Source organism: Cetorhinus maximus, chromosome 7, assembly GCF_964194155.1.
Source record: "Cetorhinus maximus chromosome 7, sCetMax3.hap1.1, whole genome shotgun sequence".
Classification (NCBI taxonomy): domain Eukaryota; kingdom Metazoa; phylum Chordata; class Chondrichthyes; order Lamniformes; family Cetorhinidae; genus Cetorhinus; species Cetorhinus maximus.
The window spans coordinates 44,987,799-45,005,855 of NC_135885.1; the positions used below are offsets into that span (position 1 = coordinate 44,987,799).

Sequence of the window (18,057 nt, forward strand, 5' to 3'; positions counted from 1 at the left end):
TACCTTTTTTAGAACCCTAGGATGTAGGCCATTAGGTCATGGGGATTTGTTGGCTTTTAATCCCTTAAATTTCTCCATTACTTTTTCTCTGCTGATATTAATTACCTTATGCTCTTCACTCTTATTATAGCCTTGATTTCCTGCTATTTCTGGTATGCAATGTGTGTCTTCTACTGTAAAGACAGACACAAGATATTTGTTCAATGCCTCTGCCATCCTTTGCAAGATTATAAACCTTCTTTTAATCTAATACTATCCTTAAACTTCCCTAGTAACCCATGGGTGGGTCTTCCTGCTGAGCTTTTGTTTTTCAATGGATGTACTTTTGTTGAACATTTTGAAATTTTTCCTTAAATGTTTCCCAGTGTTTATTTACCACCATACCTTTGGGTCTATTTACCCAATCTCCCCTCATACCTATGTAATTTGGGACTGGAGTATGTTGCTCTCAAACTTAATATGGAATTTGATTATATTTGGATCAGCTTTCCCAGTGGATCTTTTACTATGAGATTATTAATTAAACCTGCCTCACTCCACAATGAGTCTTCATGTCATTCATTACTATGAGGGCTTCTCTTCCTCTTTTTCCATTCCGTCTATCTTTTCGAAACGTTATCTACTCTGGGATATTTATTTTCCAACCTTGTAACCGTGTCTCATGATGATTAGATATAAAGTATTTTATCCATTTGTGTTGCTAGTAGATCTATCTTATTGCGAATACTTCGTGCATTCAGATATAGAATCTTTTAATTTTTTTTTTACTACTATTCATATGATTTGTCAGGACAGTGATTCCTGTTTGGTTTAAATAGAGCCATCCCAATGGAACAGCTCCCCCTTTCTCCAGTACTGTTGCCAGTGTCCCCTCAATTGAAATCCCTTCTTCCCACAACACTCTTTGATTCTCTAATTTGCTTGACATTATGCATGGCTTGGATAATAACCCTGAGATTATTACTTTGGAGGCTCTGTATTTTAATTTGGACCGTAACTCCTGAAACACTCTCAGAACATCATACAAACATACGAACAAGGAGCAGGAGTAGGCTATTCAACCCCTTAAGTCTGCTCCACCATTTCATAAGCGCATGGCTGATCTGATAGTAACCTCAAATCTGCATCCCGCCTACCCCTGACAACTGCCAAGGGCTAGCTGAAGCCAAGCGTCGACAGCGAAAGGAGTGCGTGGCAACCTGGGCACCCACCCATTCCCCCTACCACCATCTGCCCCACGTGTGACAGACTGTAGGTTGCGCATTGGACTCTTTGGTCACCTGAGAACTAATTTTTACTGTGGAAGCAAGTCAAGCTCGACCCCGAGGGATTGCCTAAGAAGAAGACCAAGACTGTACACAGAACTCCAGATGTGGTCTCACTAGTGCTCTGTATAACTGGAGCATAACCTCCCTACTTTTGTATTCAATTCCCCTTGCAATAAATTATAACATTCTATTAGCTTTCTTAATCACGTGCTGTACCTGTGTACTAGCCTTTTGTGATTCATGCATTAAGACATCCAGATCCCTCTGCATCTTGGAGCTCTGCAATCTCTCGCTATTTAAATAATGGGCTTCTCTTTTTTCCTTTCTGCCAAAATGGACAACTTCACATTTTCCCACGTTATAGTCCATTTGCCAGATTGCCCACTCACTTAACCTATCTAGATCTTTTTGTAGCCTCCTTAAGTCCTCTTCACAACTTACTTTCCTATCTATCTTTCTGACATCAGCAAATTTGGCAACCATGCCGTCCATCTCTTCATCCAAATCATTTATTTAAACTGTAAACAGTTGAGGTCCCAGCACTGATCCCTGTGGCACACCACTCGTTCCATCTTGCCAACCTGAAAAAGCCCCATTTATGCCTACTCTCTGATTCTTGTTAGCCAGCCAATCTTCTATCCATGCCAGTATGTTACACCTATACCGTGAACTTTTATTTTCCGCAATAACCCTTGATGTGGAGCTTTATCAAATGCCTTCTGGAAAAGTACAGTATGTCCACCAGCTCCCCTTTATCCACAGCACATGTTACTTCTCCATAGAACTCCAGTAATTTGGTTAAGCATGGTTTCCCTTTCACAAAACCATGTTTACTCTGCCTGATTATCTTGAACTTATCCAAGTGTCCTGCTATAACTTCTTTAATAATAGCTTGTAACATTTTCCCTATTACAGATGTTAAGCTAACTGGACTGTAGTTTCCCTCTTTCTGCCTTCTTCCCTTTTTGAATAATGGAGTTACATTTGCTATCTTCCAATCTAATGGGACCTTCCCTGAATCTAGGGAGTTTCGGAAAATTGAAACCAATGCATCAATATCTCACTAGCCACTTCTTTTAAGACCCTAGGATTTCTGGATATATTTCTGGCTAGCTTTTTCTTGTATTCCAATTTTTCCCTCCTTATTAATCTTTTAGTCATCCTTTGCTATTCCTTATATTCTGTCCAATCTTCTGGCCTTCCACCTATCTTAGCACAATTATATACTTTTTCTTTAAGTTTGATACTATCTTTAACCTTTCTAGTTAACCACGGATGGTGTGTCCATCCCTTGTACTGTTTCTTACTCAATGGAATGTATCTATTCTGTGTGTTCTGAAATATCCCCTTAAATGTTTGCCACTGTATCTCTATTGACCTATCCCTTAACCCAATTTGCCAATTCACTAATTTGCCCGCTCTGCTTTCGTGCCCTCATAATTGTTGTTATTTAAGTTTAAAACCATAGTCTTGGACCTGCTCCTTTTTCCCTCAAGCTGAATGCAGAGTTCAATCATATTATGATCGCTGCTACCTAGGGGCGCCTTCACTATGAGGTCATTAATTAATCCCATCTCATTGCACAATACCAGGTCCATTATAGCCTGCTCTCTGCTTGGCTCCAGACCATGTTGTTCCAAGAAACTATCCTGGTAATATTCTATGAACTTCTCAAATGGAATACCTTTGCCTATCTGACTTTTCCAGTGTATATGTAGATTAAAATCTCCTATTATTATCGCTGTGCGTTTCTGACAAGCTCCCATTATTTCTTCCTTTATGCTCCATCCTCCATGTGATTACTATTAGGGGGCCTGTACACAACTCCCACAAGTGATTTCCTATCCTCCCAAACCGTTTCTACTACTTCCTGGTTTCCTGAGTTTAGGTCATCCCTCTCTATTATGCTAATACCATCATTAACTAAGAGCCACTCTCCACCTTTTGCTCACTTGTTCTTCCTAAATGTCCTGTACCCTTTAATATTCAGGCCCCAATCCAAGCCCTCCTGCAGTCATGTCTCTGTAATGGCTATCAAATCATAATCATTTATTTCTATGTGCACTCTCAGTTCACTTGTTTTGTTTCGTATGCTTCGTGCATTTGGATACAGAACCTTTTCTTTGATCTTTTTATTTTTTTTATAACCTCTAGTCTGTTCTGTTGATTTACTGTTAGATTTGTACTCTGTATCCCTTCCTGTCACGGTCTGTTTTTCATTTCCCATAATAATACTTTTCTCTTTTGCCTTGTCTCTACTCTTTGATTTATCGCATCTTCCCAAATTTGTACCCTTGCCCCCACTTCTTAGTTTAAAATCCTCTCTACTTCCCTAGTTATGTGGCTCGCAAGAACACTGGTCCCAGCACAGTTCAGGTGTAGACCGTCTCAGTGGTATAGATCCTACTTTCCCCAGCATTGGTGCCAGTGCCCCACAAACGGGAACTCACTTCCCCCACACCAGGCTTTGAGCCACGCATCAATCTCCCTAATCTTATTTGCCCTAAACCAATTTGCACGTGGCTCAGATAATAATCAAGAGATAATGATCTTTGAGGTTCTGCTTCTTAATTTGGTGCCAAGCGCCTCATACTGACTTTGCAGAACCTCCTTCTCTGTCGTGCTTATGTCATTGGTACCAACATGGACAAGGATGACTGAGTCATACCTCTCCCACTGCAAGTTCCTCTCCAGCCCCAAGCAGATGTCCTGAACCCTGGCACAAGACAGGCAACACAGCCGTCTGGACTCATGCTCTTTGCTGCATAGGACGGTGTCAACCCCTTTGACTATACTGCGCCCTATCCCACTACATTGCTTGTAACTCCCTCCGCCAGAATGGCTTCCTGTACCACGGAGCCATGGCCAATTAGCTCATCCACCCTGCAGCCCCCACTCTCATCCAACCAAGCTGAAAAAACCTCAAACCTGTTGGACAATTGTAAAGGCTGCAGACCCTCCAGGTTCCCTTACCTGCCTCACTTGCAGTCACGGTCTCCTGTCCCTGACCACTGACCAAATCAAAAGAGTCTGTCCTAAGGGGTGTGACCGCCTGCTGGAAGAAGTGTCTAGATAATTTTCCCCTCCCTGATGTGCTGCAGTGTCAGCAGCTCTGCCTCCAGCTCAATAACTCAGAGCCAAAGTTCCTGCAGCTGCAAACATTAAATGCAGATGTGTTTACCCTGCACCACACTAGTATCCAGAAACTCCCACATCCTGCACTCACAGCACATTACCTGCCCTGCCATCTCCAATATGTTAATTATAATTAATTAGCAATTATTAATTAATTAATTAATTAAGCCTACACCTCCCAATGCATTTTGGTGCTGTCAGTAAACTTTATAATACTGATAAAACCAATAATACCAGTTACTGGTTTACCTGCTCCTGCTGCTACACCAAAGTGAAAATCAAATACTGGAGGATGAAAAGGAGAAGAAGAAAAAAGCACCTCCTCCCTGTCCTTCATACTTTACATTTTGCAGTAAACCCTACCTAAAGCACCTCTTTCCCCATATGCACCGAATTCCCACTTTGAACCAAATTCCCAAATATACTCACTCGGCCTTTGTCTCACTCAGGCTGAAGTTTCTCCTCTCTGACCTAGTTCTACCTGTGTTGTTAATTCCCATGTGGACCTGAACAGGTGAACTCTCCTCTTCCCTAAGTTTATTTCCAGCTGTGAGATGGTGGCCTTAGCCCTGGCAGTGGGCAGGCAACACAACATTTTGAACTTCCTGTCACAACTGTAGAGAACAGCATCTATTCCCCTATCACTACCACATTCTGTTTCACTTTACCTTCCCCCACCCCGCTTCCCCTACCCACTTGAATGACGTTCTGCATCAGATTCTATGCTCAGTTTGTTGCATCTACCCTGCAGTCCTTGTTCTCAACTATGCACACAGCAAATATCTTGTATCTTTGTACCTGTTGGTCAAAGTTAAGGCTCCTCCATTCCTACACGCTGGATCCCCATACCTGCCTGGCTCTTGGGGCAGGATTTTACATCCTGTGGGTGGGCACGCACCCGACCCGATCGGGCATAAAATCACGTGTGATGCCACTGGGCGACGTCCCAACATCATTGCGCACTCGTGCATTATTCCAGTTGGCAGGCATGCGCAAGAGTCTGGGGTGTGCCCGCCGACAATTAAGAGGCCTATTAAGCTCTTAATCAAATAATTGAATAATATTTTTTGCTGCCCGTCCAACCTTGCGGCTGACAGGTGGGCGAATCAGCCAGGTGACCGTTGGATTTTTATGAAACCACATCCACGGGCGGGATGAGGTTTCTAGCAGTAATTAAAAAATATATATATTTCGACATAATTTTTAACATGTCACATGTGAGGACAGGTTTATGTCATTTGTAAAATCTTTATTGGTCAGTGTCCAATTCTTCAGCTCCCTGAGGCAGCTCTGTGCCCTCAGGGAGCTGTCAGCGCATGCTCCCCCGCGCATGTGCAGACTTCCGTGCTTGCCCTCCTCCTGCCCCCACCATGGCAGCGCTGAGCGTTTCAGTGCACCTTTCATGCTGGCTGGCCGTTAATTAGCCAGCCAGCATGAAATTGTGGTCAGGGCCCGATCTCGGGTGGCGGTCCGTTTCGTGCCAGCCCGACGAAGGAAAAATCCAGCCCCTGGTCACAGCCTTCTGCCCCTGACCATTGACAAACTTCAAAATTTTACTTAACCTAAGTGGTGTGACTGCCTCCTAGGACAAAATGTCCTAACTCTTCCCCTCCCTGATGCCCCACAATGTCTGCAGCTCTGGATCCAACTCAGCAACTCTGAACAGAAGTTGCTCAAGCTGCAAACAATTACTACTGTTGATAGGATGCTATCCATCAGTGATTTCTCCTTCTACAGATAAGTGGCAAGGAAGTCCTAACAGCCCAACTGAGACCGGAAAATTAATATGAGAAGAATGACAGATATGAAACCATTTGGATGGTGATCTGCCTGAAAAAATGTAACTGTCTGTTCAAGTAACCCATTGATAATCAGAAGTTGATCTGAAGCAATTAAGTGGGAGAGGCGAAAATGGCAAGGGGGTGTGAAAGCAGCATATGTTAGCTAACAGCAGTACTTGTACTATGATTTTATGATTAGTTTGAGTTCGGGCTATTTTAACTGACAAGATAAAGTGTGTTTCAATTATATGGGTGTGGAAGTTTCCCCTCTGTCCTGCTGGTCCTGTATTTATGAACAGTATATTGGTTCACCGTGTGCACATTTAATTCTATTTCAAGTTAAAGTAACTGACAAAAATTTGAGAAATTATTGTGTTGTATTAGACGAAGGAAAACTTTCAGCAACAATTGAGTCAATTTTACAGTGCTAGACTTATTCAGAAACTTGCAATTTTTCTATAAGTGATCCAAGTTGTGAGTTGCACCATTAAAACATACTTTACCATCTGTAAGATTATGGAACTTTGTGTAGATATCTTTAAGTGAAACCGTCCAGGGTCACAATCTGTTCCTCGGATGAGTAAATTGGACCTTTGTGTAGGTGAAATGTGGGTTGAGCAATTTTCTGTTTATGTAACTTTTCTGTCACTAATCTCAAGGTGGCTTTGGGATATTAATTATGTGTGTGTGAGATAAACAGTGTGCTAGAAACCTTCTGATAAATAAATTTGGAATGCAGAAATTGATTTTAACAATTTCACAATTTAAGTGGCTATATCTAGTTTTAAAAATCGTTAACTATTGGATTAACATAAAGGAAAATACAATACACCTTAGAGTGAAAAATTAGACTTTTTCCGGTTTATGCACGGTGTTCTTTTGTGTAATATAAATTGTTTTCTATAACAGTGTTGTAAATTTCTATTTTATGTACTTTGAAAAAAGTCTTGCTCCAGTATGTCCTGTAATTTGTATAATTTGTTACTAAGTCTGTCAACTGGGTTCAATTTTGGAACTAATGTCAAGAGAAATGTGAATTTAGACAACATCCTAGTTTTTTTTAAAATCACAGGATTTGTATGCTGATGAAACATCATTAATAATGCAGTGTAGCATTTATCTGCTAATTCATATTCAGCTGCATTTCAGTTCATAGCGGTCAGATCTTTGCAGGGGGTTATTATGATGTGTTACATTGGATGTTTAGAGAGGGAAGGGGGTTTCCGAGCATGTTGTGGAAGAAATTGGGTTTTAGAATTGGGATTTGCTGGTTTAAATAACTTAAAATTTACTTGAGAGGGGACTCTATTCTGGAACACTTCAATTTTGAAATTTTATATTCTCCTTAGTAACACAAATCTTATCCAATTCAAAAGTTTACGAAAGCTTCAGAAATTGATCTATAACCTTCCAAATTTTTTGTTCCACATTTCCTTAGATATATTTTTAGGATGGCATAACTTTAAAAGCTGTTTTTCATTGCCTATTTCTTGGCTATTTCAGTTGCCTTTTTTCATTCAACAACCTCCCTTGAGTTACCCCATGACATCACAGAGAAAAAAAACTGTCAGTAGTTGATGTATAGTGAGCAGTGGACTGTTGGCGTGGATCAGTGTCTGGCCCGATGAAGCCGACAGACAATCGAGCCAATGAATGAACCATTGCAGAGATTCAAACACATAGCATTTGATGTGCAAGGAAACAACAACAATGTCTTCAAGCTAAATCAACTGCTTTACCATAAAATTCATATGCCAGGATGGTAGCAAGGGGAGAATTGACGAGATTTTGGAGTCTAGAGAGCCTGCAGCTTGGTATGTATGGCAAAAAAATTACTGCTGATTTGCATGAAGCTGTGAAAATTAAAGCTAAAGGTCATATGGGGGAAGTATTTCACAAAAATGAAACGCAGAAGAAAATGTGAAGAATTGATTTAAGATATCGTGCTCTGAATTTATTCATTTGAAAGTGAATAATCAGAAAACCTAAGGTCTGAGGATAGAAATTTATGAAAAGTATTCTGGGTGTCTTACTCTTGAAAACTGAAAGTGCCAATGACTAAGCATGTACGGCTACCCAGTGGTATTCTGATTGTAGTTTTGTTATTTGAAGAGAGAAATAACTAGATCCAAAACACAACTTGTTAGAAAAATAAAGGTTTTATAGTTTGTTTTATTTATGATTACACTGAAAACCTTTAGATGTAGCTTTATTATTATCATAATTCAAAATTTCTTCTCCCTTAAGGCTTTCAGTATACAGCAGTTTTGTCATTTTTTGGGAAGCACGCATGCCGTGCAGTAAGTGAATGAGCTAAGCTAACCATAAGATATTTTATTTGAGAACATTGCCTTCCTAATAAATCTGAGTTGTTCCATAGTATGGGAAGATAATGACCAATATCTTGAAATATACTTAGGTTGTTTGTGGTAGACAAAAGATGATGACACAAATGAATGGAAAAATTAAATGTATTTTTTGCCAATAAGCAGAGTATTAATTTCAAAGAGACACTGCGCTTATACCCAGAAAGTGAGAAGAGCTATTATCATGATGACAAAATGTGCAAGATAATGCTTTTATAATGCGCTTAGCGATATATCAGTGCAGTTTGGCTAATAATTCTAAAGAAAGTGCTTGTGCCGATATTGGTCCTTTAAAAAGCCATATTATGGGTGTGCCCTCTAAGATCGAATAGATTTATTTAAATAAAAAGAAGACTTTGAATACAGTAAAATTTGAAGTGAAAATCCAAAATATTCTCAAAATTAATGGACTGAAAAAAGCAGTTATGTGAAATTACACTGGGAGTTACTAATACATAGAGCTGAATTATTATGTGGAATCGTTTTTTTAATTCATTCATGGGATGTGGGCATTGCTGGCTAGGCAAGCATTTATTGCCCATTCCTAATTGCCCTTGAGAGGGTGGTGGTGAGCTGCCTTCTTGAACTGCTGCAGTCCATGTGGTGTAGGTACACCCACATTGCTGTAAGGAAGAGAGTTACAGGATTTTGACCCAGTGACAGTGGAGGAATGGCGATACATTTCAAAGTCAGGATGGTGAATGGCTTGGAGGGGAACTCCCATTTGGTGGTGTTTCCATATATCTGTTGCCCTTGTTGTGAGTTTGGAAAGTGCTGTCCAAGGAACCTTGGTGAGTTCCTGTAGTGCATCTTGTACAGATGGTATACACTGTGGCCACTGTACGTCTTGGTGGAGGGAATGAATGTTTGTGGATGGGGTGCCAGTCAATTGGTCTGCTTTGTCCTGGATGGTGTCAAGCTTCTTGAGTGTTGTTTGAGCTGCACTCATCCAGGCAAGTGGAGAGTATTCCATCACACTCCTGACTTATGCCTTGTAGATGGTGGACAGGCTTTGGGGAGTCAGGTGGTGAGTTACTCACTGCAGGGTTCCAGCCTCTGATCTGCTGTTATAGCCACAGTTTTATATGCCTAGTCTATTTCAGTTTCTGGTCAATGGCAACCCCCAGGATATCGATAGTGGAGGGTTCAGTGATGGTAATGCCATTGAATGTCATGGGGCGGTGGCTAGTTTCTGTCTTGTTGGAGATGGTCATTGCCTGGCACTTGTGTGGTGCAAATATTATTTACCACTTGTCAGTCCACGTCTTGCTGCATTTGGACATGCACTGCTTCAGTATCTGAGGAGTCGCGAATGGTGCTGAACATTGTGCAATCATCAGCGAACATCCCAACTTCTGACCTCGTGATGGAAGGAAGGTCATTGATGAAGCGGCTGAAGGTGGTTGAGCTGAGGACATTACCCTGAGGAGCTCCTGCACTGATGTCTTGGAACTGAGATGATTGACCTCCTACAACCACAACCATCTTCCTTTGTGCTAGGTATGACTCCAACCAGCGGACAGTTTTCCCGCTTATCCCCACGGACTGCAGTTTTGCTAGGGCTCCTTGATGCCACACTCAGTCTAATGCTGCCTTGATGTCAAGGGCAGTCACTCTCACCTTTGTTCTGGAGTTCAGCTCTTTTGTCCATGTTTGAACCAAGGCTGTAATGAGGTCAGGAGCTGAGTGGCCCTGCTGGAACTCAAACTGAGCATTAGTGAGCAGGTTATTGCTAAGCAAGTGCTGCATGATAGCAATGATGATCCCTTCCATCACTTTACTAATGATCGAGAGTAGGTTGATGGGGCGCTAACAAGCCAAGTTTGATTTGACCTGTTTTTTGTGTACAGGACTTACCTGGGAAATTTTCCACATTGCCAGGTAGATGCCACTATTGTAGCTGTACTGGAACAGCTTAGCTAGGGGCATGACAAGTTCTGAAGCACAAGTCTTCAGTACTATTGCCAGAATATTGTCAGGGCCCATAGCTTTTGCAGCATCCAGTGCTTTCAGCTGTTTCTTGATATCACCTAGAGTGAATTGAATTAGCTGCAGACTGGCATCTGTGATGCTGGGATGACAGGAGGAATCCAGGATGGATCATCCACTTGGCACTTCTGGCTGAAGATTGTTGAAAATGCTTCAGCCTTATCTTATCTTCTAGTATGTGGGCTTGGGAGAGGATTGGGAGCTAAAAGCCACAAAATTGACTTTATGTCAGGGAAACAGACTTCTACATTTGACAACTGCATGTTGGGCTGTTTGCATTTTGGGCTGGCTCTTCAGGAGAGGTAGGTTGTCAATTTCCATATGCTAACCACTCAATTAGAGCAATTTTGACACAATGCTTTCGCACAGGTTTCCTCGACTTCCTGAAACTCGCTCATGAAACCAAGTTAATGACACAGTGGCAATTGAGGGGCTAAAGCAATCTCAGTCAAAGATGCCATTACTCAATATTCACACCTGTTTTTTTTACCTATGAGTGGCAATGGATTTGTTCACAGCACTTGTGCAAAGATGTTGTACAATTTAAAGGTTACTTTCTACACTTTGGATGTTGGCTTTTTTAAATAAACTTATGTCAATTAGACATGAAAAAAAATCAAAACTGCCATGTATCAAAACTTGAATTTATTTTTTGCTAATTTAAAATTTTGCTAATTTAAAATTGACATCTGCTGAACTTTAAAATGGACATCTGCTGAACTACAAAATGGCAGCTACAGGTCACATGACTCAAGATTGACCGTCTGTCCTGGGTGCTACCAACAGAAATTATAAGAACAATTGAGTTCCACTCTGATCCTTGTGGAATCTCGCACCCCATTGTAAGGCCACATTAAAATCATGAAACTAAATTACTAACAGGTGAACTGACTTTTCCAACCAGGGCATTAACAAAGACAGAGACATCAAAACTTGTTACACCTGAAGAAGTGTTAACAGCCACCACTTCACTCCTAAGGGAAACAATGTATTTTGGCAAGAGGCACAGAAACTGCTTGCGAGGCTGCAATTTTTTTAATTCGTTCATGGGATGCGGGCGTCGCTGGCAAGGCCAGCATTTATTGCCCATCCCTAACTGGTTTTGGTCAGAGAGCAGTTAAGAATCAACCACATTGCTGTGGGCCTGGAGTCACATGTAGCCCAGACCAGGTAAGGATGGCAGATTTCCTTCCCTAAAGGACGTTAGTGAACCAGATGGGTTTTTACGACAATCGGCAATGACTTAGTGGTCATCATCAGTCTTTCAGTTCCAGATTTTTTTTATCGCATTCGAATTTCACCATCTGCCATTATGGAATTCAAACCCAGGTCCCCAGAACATTACACCAGGTCTCTGGAATACTAGTTAAGTGACAATGCCAATGCCACTACGCCACCACCTCCCCTTAACTCATTAACGGGCCATTCCACATGACCCCATGCATCTAGCCTTTTAATATTATTTTTCTAACCTCACAACTCAGTCTGCTGTTCTAACACCAACTGGAAGGAACTCCAGCAGCTCCTAGATGAATAATCAACTGACCACCATCTCTCAACTCCTCAAAGTCTGTTTAATTTTACAAGTCTCTGATCATCGCCCACCAAGCAGTCTAAGCACATAAAGCCCATCGCGTTGCATTGTCATGGCTTTCAAGAATTTTCGTGTTATTGTCTCCAACCAGAAATTCAACTGGACTGAACTCTGCCAGGAAGGTAACACCCTCTGGATTTTGATTTCTTGGACTCTGGAAATCACATGAATGAATATTCATTTCTATCGTTCTTTTACTGTTTTTGCCCATAGTTGTAAATAGTCCTCTTTTCTATCTCCCCTTACTGTATATATATATATATATATATATATGTGTGTGTGGTTGCACACACCACGACTGCTCCAACCTCCAACCCACCCCACCGGGTTTGAATGTGAATAAATTAACTTTCTGAGGTAATCATAACATGAGTTTGCTGCGAGTTATTATTAAATTGGATCACGCAAACTGAGGGTTTGGTGAAACACACCACAACCTACCTTTAAAAATAATTCAGAAACACCTCTACTTACGGACAGACAGGGAGAGGATAAACAAGTTCCATTTCTCTCTGTGTCTCCTGTCCAAAACACTTATTTAAAATTGTCTCAGACACCCATGTGTGTATCCCTGTGCAACGACAAAACTTTATTCTTCCCTTTCCTGCTTCTCATCTAAGAGATGAAAGCTGTCTTGCAGAGGCAGAAGCAGACTGTTCAGATCCCATCTTTGACTGCCAAGATACTCTTGGGCCATGTCCTTTGTAACTTGGAGCTTGTGAGGACCCCGATTGAGACTGCACCTGTGAAGGGGCTGTGCCACTATTGGCAGGACTGAGAGGTGGGCTGTTAGTGAGGAGTCGAAGGGCTTTGAGTGAAGTCTCCACTTCTGTGATACTATTCCTTATCATCCCTCAAGGCCCAGCTGACTTCACTGTGTTGGAGATCACTTTGCAGATAAGTGCAGCCCAGTAAGGCCGAAGGTAGAGTATCTGTCAAATCATTTAAGGTGCGAGATGTGTTTGCATCCAGAGTCTTCAATGTGCTGTTGAAGGAGGCATGGACTCATTTGATTTAAAAGCTGTGATGGTCCACAGTTCTGGCTACTCAATCCATGGAAGAACACATCATCTCAGAGGCCTGTGACATCATCCCTCTCCTGCTTGAGGGGGACTCCACCAGTGTCTCTGCAATTGTGTGAATCCTACTTTGAGTACCTGTCTGTGCATCACATGTGGTCTAATGCTGCTCAATAATTCTCCTCTTTGTTGATGGTCCCCAGTATGCTGAACCTGCATCCAGCAGAGCTTCAAGAAAGCTGTGCTCTTCAAAGTGGGATCTTCAAAGTGGACTCTCTTCCGCTGCCCGTCTCCTCTATCTGGTGTTGCTCATTTGTAAATGAGTCACCAAGTAAAAATACAACCATATCTGTCTTATTGGTCCCAACAAAAGTATGGGCATCTCAACTGGTACACCCTCAAAATGAGTCAGCTCCTCTGAGGAATCATCATCCGTGACCTCCACCAACTGACACTGTATACGTGAAGACCTGTGGGAGATAAAAGACACAAATTAGTTCTGGGAAAGGTAAGAATATGTTGCATTATCATTATGAAGCTGGTCATATTTCACTTGTTGAAATTAAGTCAATGTGACTTGAGTACTATATGGTAGCTGGGAGCTCCACATCTTCCTATCGGCAAAGACCAAGGAAAAGCCACTCATCTCCACTGCTACTACCTTGGTGTGCTTGTTAGTTATGAGATGTTTGGAGGGCCCCTGTTGATTCTCCCCCTCTCTGGTGTTCCGTGCTCTCTTCCTTTCCTCCTTGTAGAAGAGACATATGAAAGAGTGTGATAGCACGTGTTCATCCTAAGGGATGGCAGTGCATTTAATAAGAGTGACTGAGGGAGGGGCATGACATTGTTTAAGGATGAATGGGAGTGGTGGATAGATAGATGAGGATGTGAGGAAGTGAATAGAAAGAGAAGGGAAGGGTGCACCTACAAGATTCATGGCTAGAAGACACAAAATATATATGAAAAATATATTGAAAATCAAGAGGTAAAAGGCAAGGAGGAACTTAAAACAATTACAATCACTAGGGAAAAGGTACTGGGATAACTATATTAGAACTAACGGTTGACTTTATGGCTTAAAAGGAGTGGCTACAGAAGTAGTAGATGCATTGGTTGTGACCTGGAAAGGTCCCAGCAGATTGGAAAATCACTAATGTAACACCATAACTAGGGGGCCACTGTTTAAAAATAAAGGGCCGCTCATTTAAGACAGAGGTGAGGAGACATTTGTCTCTGAGGGTTGAGAGTCTTTGGAACTCTCTTCCTCAAAAGGCGGTGGAAGCAGAGTCTTTGAATATTTTTAAGGCAGGGCTAGATAGATTCCTGATTAACAAGGGGGTGAATGCTTATCAGGGGTAGGCAGGAACATGGAATTGAGATTACATTCCGATCAGCTATGATCTTTTTGAATGGCAGAGCAGGCTCAAGGAGCTGAATGGCCTATTCCTGCTCCTAATTCGTATGTTCACATGTTCGTATGTACCTCTGTTCGAGAAAGGAAGGAGACAGAAAGCAGGAAAATGTAGGCCAGTTAGCCTAACATCTGTCATAGGGAAAATGCAAGAATCCATTATTAAGGAAGTAATTGCAGGACGTTTAGAAAATCATAATACAATTGGGCAGAGTCAAAATGGTTTTACGAAAGGGAAATAATGTTTGACAAATTTATTAGTGTTCTTTGAGGAATAACGAGTAGACCATAAAGGGGAGTATGTGGATGTGTTGTGTTTGGATTTCCAAAAGGTGTTCGACAAGATGCCACATCAAAGGTTACTGCACAAAATAAGAGCTCATGGTGTAGGGAGTAACATATTTGCTTGGATAACGGATTGGTTAGCTAACAGGAAAGACAGAAGGGATAAATGGGTCATTTTTGGGTTGGCAAGCTATTATTAGTGGAATGCCACAGGAATAGGTGCTGGGTCTCAACTGTTTACAATCCATATCAATCACTTGGATGAAGGGACTGAATGTATAGTAGCTAAATTTGTGATGACATAAAGATAGGTAGGAAAGTTGTCAAGAAGATATAAGGGATTTAGATAGGTTAAGTGAATGGACAGAAATTTGGCAGATGGAGTATAATGTGGGAAAATGTGAACTTGTCCACTTTGGCAGGAAAAATAGAAAAGCAGAATATTATTTGAATGGAGAGAGATCGCAGAACTCTGAGGTACAAACGGATCTGGCTGTCCTGGTACATGAATCACAAAAAGTAGGTATGCAGGTACAGCAAGTAATTAGCAAGGCAAATGGATGTTGGCATTAATTGCAAGGGGAAGAGAATATAAAAGTAGGGAAATGTTGCTGCAGCTGTATATGGCCTGTGTTAGACCTCATTTGGAATACTGTGTACAGTTTCGGTCTCCTTACTTAAGGATAAAATTACATTAGAAGCAATTCAGAGAATGTTTACTTGACTGATTCCTGGGATGAGGAATTAGGAACCTTTCTTATGAAAGGTTGAACAGGTTGGTCTTATACCCATTGGAGTTTAGAAGAATGAGAGGTGATCTTCAATCATATAAGATTCTGAGGGGACTTGACAGGGTGGATGCTTGGAAGATGTTTCCCTCGTAGGGGAGTTTAGAACTAGGGGACAGTTTTAAAAAAAACAGGGGTCTCCTTTTTAAGACTGAGATTAGGAGAATTTTTTTTACTCTTAGGGTCACTTGTCTGTGGAATTCTCTTCCCCAGTAGAGGCTGGGTCACTGAATATATTCAAGGCTCAATTAGACCGATTTTTGATCAACATGCTGAGGGTCATGTTGGGCAGTTAGAAAAATGGAGTTGAGATTAAAATCAGATCAGCCATGATCTTATTGAATGGCGGAGCAGGCTTAAGGAGCCAAATGGCCTACTCCTGCTCCAAATTCTTGTGTCGTCTTGTGTGTTCTTGCATGTGGAGTGATATGCTGGAGAAGGCTTGACAAGGGTAAATTTGAAGGGGTGGAGTTAGATGTAGGTTAATATGTCACTGCACCCACTTTTCGTGACTTACTTAGGTTATTAAAATGCTTTCTGTACTAAATACAGGAGCATGGCACCCTGCTGCTATTACTGATCACCTCCTTCAACTCAAGTCAATGTTCCCTCCAAGCTGCATGAATGCGCAGTAATTAGGAATACGTCAGGCAAGGAGCAAACAGACTGCATACAAACAACAGTCGTCTTAAGATGTGAGTCATGAATCAGCTGAAAGTGACTGCACAGAGGGAACAGTTCTTTTGCCACCTTGGTCTTCACTGCAGGCTTCTTGCTCCCATAGTAGGGAAGAGTTGCTCTCTCCAGTTGTCCACAGCATATCCAGAGAGGTGTCACTGATACAAGAGACAGCCTTGGCCCACCTGGACTTCATTCTGACACTTTCTTCTCTTCTTCATTCCCAACACCAATCTCCTTAAAATTGCACGTTTGAACTGTTCCTTTAAATTGATAGACGTCATGGGGTCCATATCATGCCTGCTGTCACTGATTTACCCAGAAACCTAGAAGTAAAATGATTAATGAGGTGGCTGAATTAAAAAGCACCTGATAGACGCACTGTATTTCTGGGTTTCCCATGTGCTATTAGGCCTAAAACCCTAACACCCAACCAGCACCTCAGTTCCCAGCACGTCTTGGACTTAAAATCAGAGCCTTGAATGTTCAATACATTTTTCTGAAATTCCATTCTACATTAGTTTAGTGGAGGCATTAATCCATGTGTTTTAAACAGGCTAATATCTTCTCTAAAATGAGAGCAAAATTTTTGATGGATACATTATACACTGATTAAACAGTATCCCATTGTGCAATTTGAGGGCCATGCAAATTGTAATAGAAATGTTTAAAATCTGTAAAATGCAGTTAAGATTTTTGGATGAGAGTTGTTTGCTACAGTATTTTACTCTGAAAATTCTTATTTAATAGCAATTTTCCCTAGTCTAGTTACTTGAACAAACACTTACCTCTGGTTTCTTAGCAATAGTACTACTTTCCACTATGTTTATCAGCCTGACCTTTTGCATTCCTTGGTGCTTGACAAGTAGGCCAGAACCTCCCTAAACTTACATTTATCCCATCTCCCCCTCCTGAATTGTTAGATGGATTTTACATATATTCATTACAGCATTGGAGAAAAGTGCTGTATTGGTGATTTTAAACCTTACAAACATTTTCTCACTACGCAATTTTTTTTTAACAATTTTGATGTGTATACATGAATCATTTCAATTTAGACCCATGTAACTATGCTATTCCAAATGTATTTGATATTTTTAGTTTTAATAATGCTTTTGGAACAACACTCTTAATTTAAAAAGAATCAGTGTTTATGAGTTTTGAATAAATGGAATGTGATTCTATGTGTGCAGAACCATTGTTTTTGGGCTCATAACAATGAAATTGATTTCGGGGTCCAAGTTAAATTTATGTTTGGATTGTTTTATCTGGCTGCTGGGTATTTGATATATAAGACTCTAAATCAGTTCTTTCAGCTATATTTGCATGACATAGGTTTTTACCAAATTGTTTATAAACAAATTTACAAATTGAACTAAAATTGTGTTTCCTAGACAATAGACAAGAGTAACTAGGGGAACATAGTCAAATAATTTTGAACCTTTAAAGCCAGTTCTCAAATAAAAGCTGATTTTTATCCTTTGAAAAAGTTTTTTAATTTTAAGAGAAACCTATTCAGAAACAATTAAACAACTGATGCAGTTCCTCATTCGTCTGTTTCTTGAGAGGATGGTGGGTCGATCTTCCTGGGAAAATAAAATGTTAACAGCACACCATTATTAATGTGCAAATTAACCAGCAAGTGATAGCGAGAGTTGCAAATTTCCAGAGCTTGCTGGTCGATTTACTCACACAAATGGCTTCTGGTCCTTAGCCTCCCTGTTATTTTTAAGAACTTGCTAG

General features: G+C 40.9%; 1 protein-coding gene across 3 annotated transcripts in view; it reads left to right on the forward strand.

Moving 5' to 3' along the window:
• LOC144682758 (spermatogenesis-associated protein 13-like) overlaps positions 1 to 18,057 on the forward strand; it is a 342,817-nt gene that overhangs the window by 265,143 nt on the left and 59,617 nt on the right. Inside the window, exon 1 of one of the 3 annotated variants that reach the window (XM_078545417.1) lies at positions 7,780 to 7,998. The exons of the other annotated variants lie outside the window; for them this stretch is intronic. Within the exon in view, the coding sequence (XP_078401543.1) occupies positions 7,944 to 7,998 (55 nt within the window). The 5' untranslated portion in view covers positions 7,780 to 7,943. Of the gene's footprint in view, positions 1 to 7,779; positions 7,999 to 18,057 lie in introns of those variants that run through there. 3 annotated transcript variants of the gene reach the window in all.